Source organism: Erinaceus europaeus, chromosome 11 (assembly GCF_950295315.1).
Source record: "Erinaceus europaeus chromosome 11, mEriEur2.1, whole genome shotgun sequence".
NCBI classification, from domain to species: domain Eukaryota; kingdom Metazoa; phylum Chordata; class Mammalia; order Eulipotyphla; family Erinaceidae; genus Erinaceus; species Erinaceus europaeus.
The window spans coordinates 82,733,052-82,749,524 of record NC_080172.1 but is presented as its reverse complement, the minus strand read 5'-3'; the positions used below and the strand labels follow the sequence as shown (position 1 = coordinate 82,749,524).

Genomic DNA, 16,473 nt, shown 5'->3' with positions numbered 1-16,473 from the left:
TACTTAGAAAACTTCCTTTTTAAAAAACTTTTATTTATTATTGGATAGAGACAGAGAGAAATTGAGGAGGAAGGGGGAAATAGGAAGAGACACAGAGAGACACCTGCAGCCCTACTTCACCACACATGAAGCTTTCCCCCTGCAGGTGGGGACCAGGGGCTTGAACCTGGGTCCTTGTGGACTGTAATGTGTATGCTTAACTAGGTGCGCCACCACCTGGTCCCAAATTTAGAGAACTTTCATGTATTCCTTTCACTTATTGTAGGGGTCAGCCCATTAGAGCCCATGGGCCAGATGGACCACTGCTAAGTTTTGTAAGTGAAATTTCATTGGAATGTGTTACTTTCATTTCAAAATTGTTTGTGGCTGCCTTTTAGCTACAGTGGCTGAAATGAATAACTGTGACCTACTAGACATTATGGCCATCTCGCATTGGATAAAAAAGTTACTATCTGGTTCTTTATTCAAAAAGTTTGCTAACCCCTTGATCTGTAAGAAAAACAATTCAGCTATTAGCTACTCAAAACCAGTGCAGCTCAGCAAATAGTTCAGAAACTGTTCTAGCTCCTTCTCTCTCAGTCCTCTTCTGCCAGCCAAAGAAAAATTAGTGTTTATTCTGATCCTCAGGAATTCCCACTCTAGTAGGGAAGACAAAAACACTTTTTTTAAAGTATTTATTTATTACCTTTTGTTGCCCTTGTTTTTATTGTTGTAGTTATTATTGTTATTGATGTCGTCATCATTGTTGGATAGGACAGAGAGAAATGGAGAGAGGAGGGGAAGATAGAGCGGGAGAGAAAGATAGACATCTGCAGATATGCTTCACTGCCTGTGAAGTGACTCCCCTGTAGGTGGGGAGCCTGGGCTTGAACTGGGATCCTTACTCTGGTCTTCTTGCTTTGCGCCACATGGACTTAACCCGCTGCACTACTGCCTGACTCCCAATAAGCTTTTTCTTGGAGAAGCAACATAGTTCAGGCTCTGGAGTCAGGTTGGTTTTAAGTCCCTGTTCTGCCACTTATTATCTGAAGATTTGCATTAATTTTTGAGTGTACCATTTATAGTTGTGTGTATGTATATATATATATATATATATATATATATGATCTTTTTTACTTATACCTCATTTTTAAATGGACTATAATAAAATTACTTGTTTTGTAGTGTTATGAGCAAGAAGTGAATCAGTATATTATGAGGTGCTTGCAACAGTGACAATAGCACAGCAAGCATTCACACAAGTTAACTGTTAGTAAAATATGATTACTGTGTGAAGTAATGTAAGTGGGCTAAAGTTACAAAGAAGAAAGAAATTGATGATAGTGGTAATGCTCAGTGAACTCTTTGTCGCCTCTCTTTTTTTTTTTTTGAACCAGAGCACTGATCAGTTCTGGCTCATGATGGTGGGGTGGAATGGGGAGGGGGAATTGAACCTGGGACTTAATGAGCCTCAGGCATGAAATCTATTTGCATAACCATTATGCTTTCTCCTCAGCCCATGACATCAAAATTTTGATGTCCATAGTTTGAAACCTATCTGCTTTTTTCATTTGTTTCCTAAGCTCCTCTCTAATATGCTAGCTTTGCAAGACTACTTGTTATTCTGTAAATAAAATTGCAGATTTCTTTTTTAAAAAATATTTATTTATTTCCCAGGGAAGAAGCACTCCCATGCTAGCCCGGCAATTCCCATTAGTTGCCCTTGTTTTATTGTTGTAGTTACTATTGTTGTTATTGATGTTGTTGTGATATCATGGTTGTTGGATAGGACAGTGAGAAGTGGAGGGAGGAGGGGAAGATAGGGGGAGAGAAAGATAGACACTTGTAGACCTGCTTCGCATGTGAAGCGACTTCCCTGAAGGTAGGGAGCCGGGGGCTCGAACCGAGATCCTTACCCAGGTCCTTGTGCTTCGCACCACGTGTGCTTCACCCACTGAGCTACCGCCCAACTCCCAACTTGCAGATTTCTAAGTAGATCTTAACTGGATTTATGACTCAACCTCTTCTTTATAAAGCAGAGATATTTACTCAACAAGAAGATGATTTTTGTGAAGTGCTTGGTAGTAGTTAATATTAGTGACACTCCCCTCTCCTCTCTTGAACCCCTAAAATATAACCAGAAGCCAGTCTGGAGCAAAGTCATTAAAGTTAGCCCAATTTGAAGACATGTGCCTTGTTTATTTCTGTTTGTATCCCTAGCACCCAGCATAGTACCTGGCTTAGACTAGCTTTTATTTGTTTGAATTAAGTTTCGGATGACAGGTCCTAGTGGTAGAGTTGGGCTTCATCCAGTTATGCTGATGCCAAATCTAACAAGGAGAATGTTGATGTAGATTTCCACATATTGAGTGTGATGTTTATTTTATGAAATAGCATTTCTAATTGATTTTATATTGTTCCTATGACATTAACCATTATTACAGAGAAAGTAAGATTTGAGGGCCTGGGGAGAAAGCATAGTGGTAATGCAAATAACTGCTTCATGCCTGAGGCTCACAGCTCACAGGTTCAGTCGCCAGCACCACCGTAAGCAATAACTGAGAGTGCTTTGGTAAAATAAAAACAAATAAGATGATGTTTGGTATGTGAAAGCTCTAAGATTTTTCTACAAGATATATCTAGGTAGAGTTTTTGAAGTAAACATGGGAATGGATTTAATCTATGGTCTTTTATTCTTTTTTCCGTCCTGACATTTGATGTGTGTGTACTTTTAGATTATGTACAGAACTGAGAGTGTAAGTCAGTTGTAGAGTACATTTCTCACAGTATGTGACCCTTTGTTTGATCCTTGGCACCAGAAAAAATAAGTACAACAAATAGAAGTAAGCATGCTGGGAGTGTGCTAAAAATATCAACTGTTGTGCTATTTTAGTAAAAGGTGAGATATGTATAGTAGGATTGATATTATAAGTATAACTTTCTAGTATTACATAGTAAACTTTATAACTTTTTGGCACCTTTGGGGTCTCACATGCATGACTTCACAGCTCATGTCTTTTTCAGTTAGAGGGGAGAGCACTTTGGGAGGTGGAGCCCCTCTCAGGCTGTATGCTTAGAAATTTTTTTAAGTGAAAAATTGTTTTTAAATTGGTGGTTTATCTTTCTGTTTAAATCCAGGGCAGTAAGGTTATACATCTCATTTAATTTACAAAATAACTTCATTTTATAGGGGAGAAAATATTAGGTTAAAATCTTGGTAATCTACTGGCAAAATTTTGACTTCAAATCTAGTACCCTTTTGTTATATGTATATTTTAAAGAATTTATTCATGAGAAAGATAGGAAGAGAGAGAGAGAGAGAAAGAACCAGACAGCACTCTGGTACATGTGCTACTGGGGATTGAACTCAGGTTGAGAACCCAATGCTCTACCCACTGTGCCACCATCTGGACCACCCCTTTTCATATATTTATTCATAAACGAGGGAATACCTGTGGAAAATCTTGTCACTTAAGATGGTACATTTTTGCTGATACAAATGATAATGCTAACTCATTTTATGTGAATGTTTCTGATAGTTGGGCATATCTTTCTATACAGGAGAGTAAGTGTTAGAGTGAGCATTGAACTACAATCAGTTTCTAATCCAGTTCACAGAAAGGTTGGTATTTATTTATTTATTTTTAAGTATAACAATTTAGGCATTATAGATAATTGTTTTTATTATTTAAGATTTGAGCTCTTTTGTTTTATACCCTTCTTGCTTCTTAACATCTTGGGTTATCTTATAATTTGCAATTCTGCAGTGCCTGAATCTACTAAGACAACACCTGGGAGATTATTACACCATATATTTCGAAGGCACATAAGAAGAATTGGAGAAACTGTTTCCTTAAGTTTTCTCAGTGCACTTTTCTTTTGTTGGCTAAATATATTACTGATCTATATAATTAGCATTTCATGATCTAGATGTCAAGACAGAATGAGTAAACACTGCTGGGAAATATTCTTACTTTTTTTTTACCTCACCTTTTGAAGAGAGGCATTCAGAATATCATTCCTATATGATTTTTAGAAGTATGGCTCATTAAGAAAGATACTAGTCCAGAATAAAGGGCTGTGAAATAATAACTTTTTTCTCAGTTATAGCATTTCGTAACCACTTTCAAGGCACTGGTAGTATTCGTGTGTGTGTGTGTGTGTGTGTGTGTGTGTGTGTAATATTTTGGAATGAGTTTGAAGAAGTAATTCAATAGAAACCGCTTTAGGAACATGGTCCTCTGAACCAAAGTACCTAGATTGTTAATCTCCTAGGGTGGAGATATATTGATACTTCTTACCTGTCGTTCCTTAGACTTGCTATATTTCTTCACTTTCTATTGGGCTGTTGGAAAAGTCATGATGCATTTTTGTACAGAAAAATAGAAAGGGAGTCAGACGGTAGCGCAGCGGGTTAAGCGCGGGCAAGGACCACCGGAAGGATCCCGGTTTGAGTCCCCCCTTCCCACCTGCAGGGGCGTCGCTTCACAGGTGGTGAAGCACGTCTGCAGGTGTCTTTCTCTTCCCTTCTCTATCTTCCCCATCTCTGTCCATTTCTCTCAGTCCTATCTTACAACGACGACATCAATAACAGCAACAATAATAACTACAACAACAATAAAAAAAAAACAAACAAGGGCAACAAAAGGGAAAATGAATAAATAAATAAAAGAAATAGAAAAGTACATCAAGGCTTTTCTGACAACCCAACATTTATAAGTAGTTCAAGCATTTTTAGTACTCTGTTTCTCAGTAGATTTTATTTCAAAGTGGAAACTTATTCTTAGCCTGAATACTTATTATTCATCTATCTTAAATGATGTGTCTTTTTTCTCTTACAGTCTGAAGCACATGACTTTTTTGAGTACTTTTCTGTCAGCATTAGCTCTGTATTTTTCATACTGTAAATTTAACTACTTGAACAGTCAGTGGTCTTAATGGAACTACGTAGTTCCATTATTTGACACTGACAACAGATGGGCTTCTCCCTTGCCAGCCACCTGGAGTAGCAGAGAACAGGCTTTTAGAAAGAAGCCGTGGCAGCATGTCACCTGACACCCCTGTCCCATCCCTGAGAGAAAAGTGCTCTATTCTTTTCTACAGTACATGATTGGTTAGTGACCATTTCTGCTGAGGTGTTTGCCACTTTTAAAATGTAAGATAATTATTTGAGAGAACTAAAAATATAATTAAATATGTTATGGTCAGTAGGAAAGTGATATTTTTTGTCTCTGTATTATAGTACAAGAGCTGGGTCTAGATTTTCCTAAGCCTGTGATAGAATATTCCTAAATTTTCAACCTCTAGCATTTAATTAACATTTTATAGATCCTAATGTGGCTCTCAGACAGAATATGGTTATGATACTAAGTCTGTGAAGACTAGTGAAAATTTAACAGCACTGGAAATCATAGTCATCTGAAGTATAATGTTGATGCATTAATGTCATTGGATGATTTCACATTCTAGAAGGAAGAAAGTATTCTAAAAGGCAGATCTACTGAAAACATTAAAAAATAATCTTTCTTTTAGGATTTAATTATTCGTCTGACTGATGACTCTGATCCATTTTTTCTGTATAACCTCGTCATATCTGAGGAAGATTTTCAGAGGTAACTAAATTTATTTTCCTGACATTATTTTTAATCTAGGCATAAGGAGATTTCCCATATTGGTATAGTTCTCTTTGAAACACCTATAGTGAGCATTTACACATTTTTGGGACACAGTGAGACTATGTATAGTGCAATTTTTCAGGAACTTTTTGAAAAATATTTTATGAATTACTTTGAGTTCTGTTTACGACAGTAAACTTTAGCTAAATTTGACTTCCTCCTGTTGTCTGTGAAAATCAAAGTTTCCTGTTTTAATTCTAGATTAAATGGCTACTTAGCAAAAATTTTAAAGTATCTTTTAAATGTTAACGGTATTTTACAACAGCTTTTGATTTTAATTTTATTTACTTTACAAAATCAGTTAAATGTTTATTTGTGTCTCCCGTAGCTTAAAGTTCCAGCAGGGTCTTCTGGTAGACTTCTTAGCTTTCCCACAAAAGTTTATTGATCTCCTTCAGCAGTGCACTCAGGAATACACCAAAGAAATTCCAAGGTAAGTCTCAGGAGAGCACTACATTATGGGACTTAGTTCAGCACAGTTTCTTTGAAAGCAAAGTTTTTGACAAAATGTTTTCTAAATTGTAAATAATCTTTTTCTTTCTCTTTCTCTCCCTCTTTTTGTCTCCAGTGTTATCGCTGGAGCTCAGTACCTGCCTTACGAATCCACTGCTCCTGGCGGCCACTTTTCCCATTTTGTATTGGATAGGACAGAGAGAAATTAAGAGGGGAGTGGAGATAGAGAGACACACCTGAAAACCTGTTTCACTGCTTGTGAAGTGACCTCCTTGCAGGTGGAGAGCTTAGGGTTCAAACCAGGATCCTTGAGGAAGTCCTTGCACTTCACATCATGTGTGCTTAACCTAGTGTGCTACTGTCTGGCACCCTATAATCAGGTTTTTTTTTTCCTGAGCCTGAAATCTGATATGTAGGTGGATCCAAGTTATTGTCTGGGGAGATAATGTCATGGCTGGAAAAGGACCAGAAAGCTGGATCAGGGAAGAGAGTAGCTCCCTAATGGGAAGGGTTATAAATATTGTTGACTGTAAACCCCATCAATTTGATTTGGTCTGGGGCCCATATTCAGCTTAGGAGCCTATGTGACCTCTGCATCCCTGTAGATCTGAGCTCACATTCTATGGTCATGAGTAGGACATTCCAAGATACCCCAATGTCGATCCATCTTCCTCAGGTGTAGCATAGATGGAGCATTCTCTGCCATTGTTGATCCAAGTTGAGGGCAAGGTCTTATGGGGCCCCACAAAGGGGTCTGTTTTGTTGTTCCTTCCTATCTTTTTTAATCTTATCTATTTTAAAGTCTATCATGTCAGATATGAGAATAGCTGTTCCTGCCCTTTTTTGTGGGCCATTGGCTTGAATGATAGTTTTCCATCCTTTCACTTTAAGTCTGTGTTTGTCTTGTTGCGTTAGGTGAGTTTCCTGTAGACAACATATTGTTGGGTTGTGTTTTCTGATCCATCTTCCTACTCTGTGTCTTTTAATAGGTGAATTCAGGCCATTGACATTTATTGATATCAAAGATTGAAGATATTTTAACGCCATTCTTGTAGAGTTTTAGAGTGTTTTGATATATGTCCTATTTGTGGTGGTCTGGTTGTTTATAGGAGACCTTTCAGAACTTCTTTCAGGGCAGGCTTGGTGATGGTTGCTTCCTTCAACTGTTGCTTGTCTGAGAAGGTTTTGATGCTTCCATCTAGTCTGAATGACAATCTAGCAGGATATAGTATTCTTGGCTGAAAGCCTTTCTCATTGAGCACTCGATAGATATCTTGCCAATCTCTTCTGGCCTGTAGTGTTTGTATGGAGAAGTCTGCTGCTAATCTTATGGGTTTTCCTTTGTAGGTGACTCTTTGTTTTTCTCTTGCAGCCTTGAGGATCCTTTCTTTATCCTTATTCCTTTCCAATCTAAGTATGACATGTCTTGGTGTCTTTAGGTCTGGGTTAATTCTCTTTGGGACCCTCTGGGCTTCTTGAATCTTTATGCCTTTGGTGTTGTCTAGCCTAGAGAAATTTTCAGCTATTATGGCCTGGAAAATGCTTTCTTCCTCTCCTTCTTTTTCTTCCTCTGGTAAGCCAATAATGCGTATATTGTTTCTTTTGAAGTCATCCCATAGGACTCTGTTGTTGTTTTCAGCATCTCTTAATCTCTTTTTGAGATCTCTTACTTCTTTTTTAGTTGTCTCTAATTCATCCTCAATCTTACTAATTCTGTCTTCAACCTCATAGATTCTATTCTCTCTGCCCTCTACTGCTTTCTGGAGTTCATCTATTTTGTTGCCCTGCTCTGATATTGTTTTAGCTTGTTCAGCTAGTTGCCTTCTTAGCTCAGAGATTTCAGCTTTCAGCTCTCTAATAACCATGAGATTATTAGAATTTTCTTCCATATTCTCATTTGTTGTTCCTGCATTTCTGATTACAATTTTTTCAAATTCTTTACTCACTCCTGTTATTATTTCCTTAGCTAATGTTTGGATGTTGAACTCATTGTTTTGTGCTTCACCCTCTGGAGGACTTTTAGCTGGACTCTTGTCCTGGTTCGAGTCTCCAATATTTTTTCTTGTTGTTTTAACCATTTTATATATTATGTTATGAGTTCCCTTTATCAGTACTTTTCAAATTATTGATCACTATTGCCTGGATTGACTTGTGTCTAAGTAATTTAATTAAAGGGTTTACCGTGGTGGAAGTTAACAGTTTTTTTTTTAATCCCTGAGTTGAAGCTCAGTGGTGTAAAAGCCTCTTTTTTTTCTTCCCTGTAGGCTATGGATGCCTGAGGGCTTTTAAACTATCAATAGGCTTCTTAGCTTAATCACTGACTCCTAACCAAGAGATAAAGCAGGGTGTGGTAGAGATAATCCAGTGGTTATGCAAAGAGACTTTCACAGTCCCTCAGCTATGCCAAGGAGGTATAGGTCTTCTTCTGAGTTTCCTGGTTAGATCTCTGTCCCCTGGTGTCCCTCCCTGTTGCTGCTCCAGATTCTGAGGGTAGTAGCAATGGAGACTCAGAGTTGCACTTGGTGAGTCTCTGGGGAGTCCTTTCCTCCCTTCAGCTGTCCCCTTGTTGTGGAGCAGACTGGAGGTGGTGTCTCCACTGATAAACTGCTGAATGTTAGCAGTCACTTAATCTCTCCTTAGGTCCCTCTCTCCTCTCTGTCATCAGCCACGAGTGTTTGTACTCACAGGTGATTTACTGGGTTCCTGTGGTCATTCTAGTCCTGTCTTGTTTTGGTCCGGGTGGTCTCCGTTGGTATTCCTAGTTGATCCGGGAGAGGAGAAGAGAGGAGAGGAGAGGAGAGAAAGCGATCTGCTGCTCTTAGCTCCGCCTCCGGAAGTCTGTTTTGTTGTTCCTGATAGAGATGACCAGTAACAGTGGAGAGAGTGATTTATTTGAGGTCCATCATGTCTGTTTGGGAATCTCAGAACTCCCCGACTAGGGCCCCAGCTGATGGGTAGCCTGATAGTGAGTAAAGAGTCATCATTAAAGTGTGCCAGTCTTTTGCCCTTATTCAGCTTATGCAGTCCCTGCTTTGCTAAGGTTAGCTTTGGAGTGGGTGAGAGAACTGTAATAGGAAGCAGGTGAGGTATAATCATGTTTTTAAACACAGATTAGAACTTTGTTAAAGCTAAAATGCTGAGGAATTGTGATTAAAGTCAGAAATATTTGTACCTTTATTTGCATGCCTTTACAGAGTGATTTGAAATATTTAACAGTATCATGTGTGTGGTTTTGTTTGTTTGTTTGTTTGTTTTGCTTCCAGGGTTATTGCTGGAGCTCGGTACCTGCACCACGAATCCACTGCTCCTAGAGGCCGTTTTTTCCCTTTTGTTGCCATGGCTGTTTTATGGTTGTTGTAGTTATTATTATCATTGTTATTGATGTTGTCGTTGTTGGACAGGACAGAGAGAAATGAAGAGAGGAGGGGAAGACAGAGGGGGAGAGAAAGACAGACACCTGCAGACCTGCTTCACCGCCTGTGAAGCTACTCCCCTGCAGGTGGGGAGCCGGGGGGCTCGAACCAGGCTCTTTATGCTGGTCTTTAAGCTGGTCCTTGAGCTTTGAGCCACCTGCGCTCAACCCGCTGTGCCATCGCCCAACCCCCCCATATGTCTTTTTATATAATGAACTTGATCATGAACTCATTTATTTGTGATTTCACTTCTTTTTCTTGTCTGATACATTAGTTATGCTATTTATATCAGTTTATCCAGTATGCTCCTTTCCTGGTCCTTGTAAGAAGTAGAGGGGTGGGGGGATAGCACCGAGGGTTCAGCTCACGTGGCACAAAGAGCAAGAACTGGTAAGTATTCTGGTTTGAGCCCCAGGCTCCCCACCTGCAGGGGGGCTGCTTCACAAGCAGTGAAGCATGTCTACAGGTGTCTGTCTTTCTCTCCCCCCTCTGTCTTCCCCTCCTCTCTTGACTTCTCTCTGTCCTATCCAACACCGATGATGACAGCAATAACAACAACAGCTAAACAACAAGGGCAACAAAAGGGAAAAAAATGGGCACTTGGGCGGTAGCACAGCGGGTTAAGCGCATGTGGCACAAAGCGCAAGGACCAGCGTCCAGCGTAAAGATCCCGATTCGAGCCCCCGGCTCCCCACCTGTAGAGGAGTCGCTTCACAGGTGGTGAAGCAGGTCTGCAGTTGTCTTTCTCTTCCCTTCTCTGTCTTCCCCATCTCTCTCCATTTCTCTCTGTCCTACCTAACAATGGTAACATCAATAACAACAGCAATAATAACTACAACAACAAAAAACAACAAGGGCAACAAAAGGGAAAATAAATAAATAATTTTTTTTTAAAAATGGAAAAAATGGCCTCCAGGAGCAGTGGATTCTAGTGCAGGCACCGAGCCCCAGCAATAACCCTGAGGCAAAATAAATAAATAAATAAAGTAGAAGAACTTGTACATCAATGGGAGATTTGTATTATCTCATAATTTGTTAAAATGGATACTTTTATTTTCAAAGGTTTTTGCTACAGTTAGTTTCTCCAACAACTATTTTGGATAGCTCACCTGCCTTTTTAAATGTGGTAGAGACAAACCCTTTTAAACACCTTACGCACCTATCGTTAAAACTTTTACCTGGAAATGATGTGGAAATAAAGAAATTTCTAGCAGGCTGTTTGAAATGTAGCAAGGTAAGACTGAAATTTAAGTTATTCTTTTAAAATTAATTACCAAGAGTTTCTGGTTTTTGAATAAAGCTTTTTAAAAAAGATAGCAAGTGAATTTCTTATGATATATAATAAATTTATGTTATTGTTTTTCGTTAGAGTACAATGGGATAGGACTGGACTAATATTTGAGCAATTTAGGTCCTAGCATTTCTGTTAATTTTCTGTTGTGATGAATAAATCATTTCTACTATTGGTGTCATAGTTTCATCAGCTGGTAGAAATGAATGAAATTAATCCGTTTATTATCTGACCTATCTGAAATGAGATAAAAATATATAAGAATGTTTTGAAAATTCAAGTTTTTTACTATCTCAGATCTATAACACAGGAATCAATACTAGAGTATCTCTTAAGAGCTTTCAGAGCCTTTTAATCACGTGAAGCAGTGCATTTAGACTAGTATCTTCAATTTAATGGTACACACATTTTTCTGGCATCTTAATCCAGAAAAATGAATCTTAATCCAGATTCTGACTTAAAAGTGCTTGAAATTCTTAATTTCTTTCTTTATCTCTTAATATTTTACTAATTTGATGGGACAGAGAGAAGTTGAAAGGGGAGGAATAAAGAAGGAGGGGGGAACACCTGTAGACCTGCCTCACCACTCATTTCATGAAGCTTCCCTCCCCTGCTGGTGGGGACCTGGGGCTTGTGCATTGTAATTGTAGTGTGTGTGCTTAGCCAGGCATGCCATTAACTGGCCCTGAATTCTGCATTTCTGTTAATCCCAAGGTGAATGTGATGCTTTACTTTGTTAGTTATTATGTTAAAGTGTATAATTTCATCATTTTATAAATAGGAAGAAAAATTATCATTGACGCAGTCACTAGATGATGTTACTAGGCAACTGAATTTTACCCAAAAGGTAATCAAAATTTCATTGAATATCTTTTAAGTCATCCAAACATTGGCTCTGAATTGCTTCTTGAATGAAATGCAAGCTTTTATGTCTCAAAGCATGTTACCATTGAATTTCTGTTACTGTTTTTTCACTTTTACCTTACCTGTTTTTGTTTTTGTTTTTGTTTTTCTTACTGGAACACTGTTCAGTTTTGGTTTATGGTGGTTCTGGGGATTGAACCTGGGAGAACTCAGCCTCAGGAATGAAAGCTTCTTTGCATTACCATTATGGGATCTCCCCAGCCTCCTGTTATTTATTTAAATCTGTGTTTCCTCCTTTTGATATTTATTTTATCCAAACATTTCTGTTATTTGTAATGTATGACACACTTTTTCTAAGTCTTCACTAAAAATAATGTGTAATGCAGTTCACAGGTCAGTTCTCTGTTCACCTATTCCTTTTGTTTAAAATGACTTTATTTCCTGTCTTCTAAGCTTCTTCTGTTAAATTTAGAATTAAAAAAATTTAAAAAAATTTATTATTATCTATTTATTGGATAGAGACATCAAGAAATCAAGAGGGAGGGGGTGATAGAGAGGGAGAGAGATAGACACCTGCAGCCCTGCGTCACCACTCGTAAAGCTTTCCCCCTGCAGGTGGGGACCGGGGGCTTGAACCTGGGTCCTTGCGCATTGTAATACATGTGCTCAACCAGGTGCACCACCACCCGTCCCCTAAATTTGGAATTTAATTCGATAGGCTTTAATATCTTATCAGCCTCATGTCATGGAAAGTAAGGATTAATATATCTAACAAGCTATCTTAAATCATTATTTATCCTTTAAAAACATCTGTATATTTATTTACTTATTTATTATTGCCACCAGAGTTGTCACTAGGGCTTGGTTCTTGGCTACAAATCCACTGTTCCTAGAGGCCATTTAAATATTTTTTTTAAATTTTTAACTGAGAGGGGAGGGCTGTGATGGAGGGAGGAGACAAAGACCCCTGCAGCCCTGCGCCACCGCTCCTGAGCTTTCCTCTAGCAGGTAGGGAGCTGGGCTTGAACTCAGGTCCTTCCTCTTGGTAATATGTGTGCTTAGCCAGGTGCGCCACCACCTGGCCCCCCTCCCTTTTAATTTATTATTTTAAAAGTTAAAAAAAATTATTTGATAGAAATTGAGAGGAGAGAAAGACCCCTGCAGATCTTTACCTTTACAGCTCCCGAAGCTGCAACTGGGGAGTGAGGGCTTGAACCCTGGGCCCTTGTACGTGGTAATGTATCTGCTTAACTGGGTGGGTGTGCCACTGCCCAGACCCTAAAAATTTTTTTGAAGGTACTCCTGTATATAAAATGGTGCATCATGGGAACCTGTGTTAACTAGTCTTTCTTTGATTTTTATTTATTATTAATTTTTTTTTTTAGAGCGCTGTTCTTGCTTATGGTAGTGGTGCTGGGGATTGAACCTGGCACTTTGGAGCTTTAAGCCTGGAATTCTTTTGTATAACCATTATGCTGTCTCCCTAGCCTTACTATCAGTAATATATATGTGTGTATGTGTGTGTGTGTGTGTGTGTGTGTGTGTGTAAATCAGTTTACTCCAGTGTTGCTCCACCCTAGATTGCTTTACTTCTCATTGTCAGAGAAGAGAATTAGGTGATGAGTCTAATTAGACGAGCAGTTTAAAAAGATTGTTCAGGTTAACCTGTAACTATTTTAGTTCTAACTTTGCTTTTACTTTACCAAGACTTCTTTTAAAAATATGTGTGTGTAGAAAAGGGAAAAGGATCTTGAATGTATCTTTAAATGCTGTGCTGTGATTTTTTTTATATCATTGCAAATATTACCATGTCTTAATCTAATAACATTCAAGAAACTGTCTTAATACTTTGTTTTGAATTCTAATACAGACATTATCAGAAAAAATCCAAGAATTAGATAAATTAAGGAATGAATGGGCATCACACACAGCAGCATTATCAAATAAACATTCTCAGGAACTGACAAATGAGAAGGAAAAAGCCTTGCAGGTATGAATATTAAAAGAAAGTAGAAAAACGTTATTATTGTAGTTATCTTGTTAATACAAGAGTATGTATTTTCTTTAAAATTGTGAAACATTACAAAAATACATAAAATGAAAGAAGTCTCTAAGGTTTTGCTATCTGTAAATATGATCTGTAAACATGTTAACAATTTTTTTTTAAATTTTGCACATATATGTGAATAAGGTGATTTATAATGTTTGTTTATAAATGTGACTTTTGTAAATGGCATATTTACATAGTCCGGTGGGTTTAGTATTTTAGTTATTGCTAGTAAAGTCTTATTATACCCATATTACTCAGATTTTTGTTGTTGTAGTTATTGTTGTTATTGATGTCGTCATTGTTGGCTAGGACAGAGAGAAATGGAGAGAAGAGGGGAAGACAGGGAGAGAGAGAGACACCTGCAGACCTGTGTCACCGCCTGTGAAGTGACTCCCCTGCAGGTGGGGAGCAGGGGGGTAGAGCTGGGATCCTTAAGCTGGTCCTTGGTACTGCGCCACGTGTACTTTACCCGTTGCGCTTGACCCGAGGTTAAATCTCAGTCCTGACTCCCTTAAATTTGTTTTTTACCGGGGAACATTATAGGTAACATTCTTTATTAGTTCATTAGTTCCTTTTTAGTGACACCGTAGCAACCTTCTAATTATCTGACTAGTTGTTCAACTCATGTATATTAAATCTTCAAATTTTGGTTATTACACATAGAAGTAGAGTGATAATTATTTATTACCAGAAGTAGGATTAAAATAATTGCCTACATAAAGTACTAATGGATATTGCAAATTTGCTACCCCAAAAGGCGGTGTCAAATGGACTCAAAAAATATAATGTTGCTACTAATCTTTTTAAGTATTTGCCACCTGCTAGGTGCTAAAGAAGTAGTAGAGCTTTTTCTTTCTTTTTTTTTTTTTCTCTTTCTTTTTCTGTTTCTTCCTAATGTGTAAATATTGAACCCTGGACTTTACCACTCACCCTCCATAGCCAGATATTTGTTTGTTTGTTTGTTTGTTTTATGGGAAAGAGTTGAGCTTTGGTCTGCTACCCATTAAGTTCCACATATTTTGTCTTTGGTGCTTTTTGGTTTGTTTGGTGGTAGAGATTAAATCCAGGACCTTATATGTGTCTCCATTTTTTTTTTTTTTAATCTAAATGACTAGAAAGGAATATTTTTACTTAGTTGAGTGATCCCATGGATGAACTTACAAATTTTTCATAAGTTTGTTTCTGTCCAATAATAAGTAAATAAATAGATAAATGGATCTTTTAAAAAAAAAAAAAAGAGGGGAGTTGGGTGGTAGCGCAGCGGGTTAAGCGCGGGTGGCGCTAAGCACGAGGACCAGTGGAAGGTTCGAGCCCCCAGCTCCCCACCTGCAGGGGAGTCCTTCACAGGTGGTGAAGCAGGTCTGCAGGTGTCTATCTTTCTCTCCCCCTCTCTGTATTCCCCTCCTCTCTCCATTTCTCTCTGTCCTATCCAACAACGATGACATCAGTAATAACTACAACAGTAAAACAACAAGGGCAACAAAAGGAATAAATAAATAAATAAAATTAAAAAAAAAAAAGAGGGGCCAGGTGGTGGCACGCCGAGTAGGATGCATATATTACCATGTATAAGGATCCGTCTTCAAGCTCTTATTCCCTACCTGTAGGGGGACATTTCACAAGCAGTGAAGCAATGCTGCAGGTGCCCCTCTCTCTCCCTCCCTCCTTCTCTCCCTCTCTCTCTCTCTCTCTCTCTCTCTCTCTCTCTCTCTCTCGGCTTGCCTGCCTGCCTACCCTTTACCTCTCAATTTCTCTGTCTCTATCAAAGAGAAGAGAAAAGGGGGAGAAAAAATGGCCACTGGGAACAATGGATTCTTTCTACAGGCACCAAGCCCTAGATATAATCCTGGTTGCAATAACCATAATAATAATGAAAGAGAAACCATAGCACGGAAGCTTCCTTTAATCTGGTGGGGACTGGGCTCAAACCTGGGTTGCACACACGGCAAAGCAGTACACTGTCCACATGATCTATGCTGTTGAATCTGAAGACATTCACTTTTTAAAAAATCTTTATTTATTGGGTGGTTACAGCCAGAAATTAAGAGGGAAGGGAGTGATAGAGACGGAGAGAGATAGACACTTGCAGCACTGCTTGACTACTCGCAAAGCCTTCCCCCTGCAGGTGGGAACTGGGGGCTCGAACCCTGGTCCTTGCACATTGTAGTACATGTGCTTAACCAGGTGCACCACCACCCAGCCCCAAGACATTCACTTTTAAACATGTATAGGTTTAGAAGAGGAAATATTTATGAACAAGATTATGGTTAATTTTTCTTTATTGACCTTTCCACATAGAGTCCATAATTGATTTTCTAAACAAAGACATATAATTAAAGTATGACTTTTTATCTTCACAAAGTTTTCTATACTTCTACTTTGGGCTTTTTTTCCTTTGAAATTTGAATTGTATCTGTATTATTTAATAGGCACAGGTGCAATACCAACAGCAGCATGAACAACAGAAAAAAGATTTAGAAGCCCTCCACCAACGAAACATTCAGCAGCTACAAAATAGACTGTCTGAGTTAGAAGCAACCAATAAAGACCTAACTGAAAGGAAATATAAAGGAGACTCTACCATCAGAGAGCTTAAAGCCAAATTATCTGGCATTGAAGAGGTATTAAATGTTTGATGTTTCTTTTTTTTTTTCCTCCTGCCAAATTTGAAAGGGTATTTACATTTGGTTATTTAATTACTTGTGTTGTTAATAATCTTTTGGATACTCTGCAAAGACATGCTGTGGT

At 38.4% G+C, this 16,473-nt stretch overlaps 1 protein-coding gene across 1 annotated transcript in view; it reads left to right on the top strand.

The window, feature by feature from the left end:
• Nucleotides 1–16,473, top strand: part of SASS6 (SAS-6 centriolar assembly protein) — a 35,336-nt gene that overhangs the window by 2,537 nt on the left and 16,326 nt on the right. The window contains exons 2-8 of the mRNA XM_060202159.1: nucleotides 3,541–3,601; nucleotides 5,512–5,591; nucleotides 5,983–6,087; nucleotides 10,583–10,754; nucleotides 11,593–11,658; nucleotides 13,546–13,665; nucleotides 16,155–16,346. Of these exons, the coding sequence (XP_060058142.1) occupies nucleotides 3,541–3,601; nucleotides 5,512–5,591; nucleotides 5,983–6,087; nucleotides 10,583–10,754; nucleotides 11,593–11,658; nucleotides 13,546–13,665; nucleotides 16,155–16,346 (796 nt within the window). The remainder of the gene's footprint in view (nucleotides 1–3,540; nucleotides 3,602–5,511; nucleotides 5,592–5,982; nucleotides 6,088–10,582; nucleotides 10,755–11,592; nucleotides 11,659–13,545; nucleotides 13,666–16,154; nucleotides 16,347–16,473) is intronic.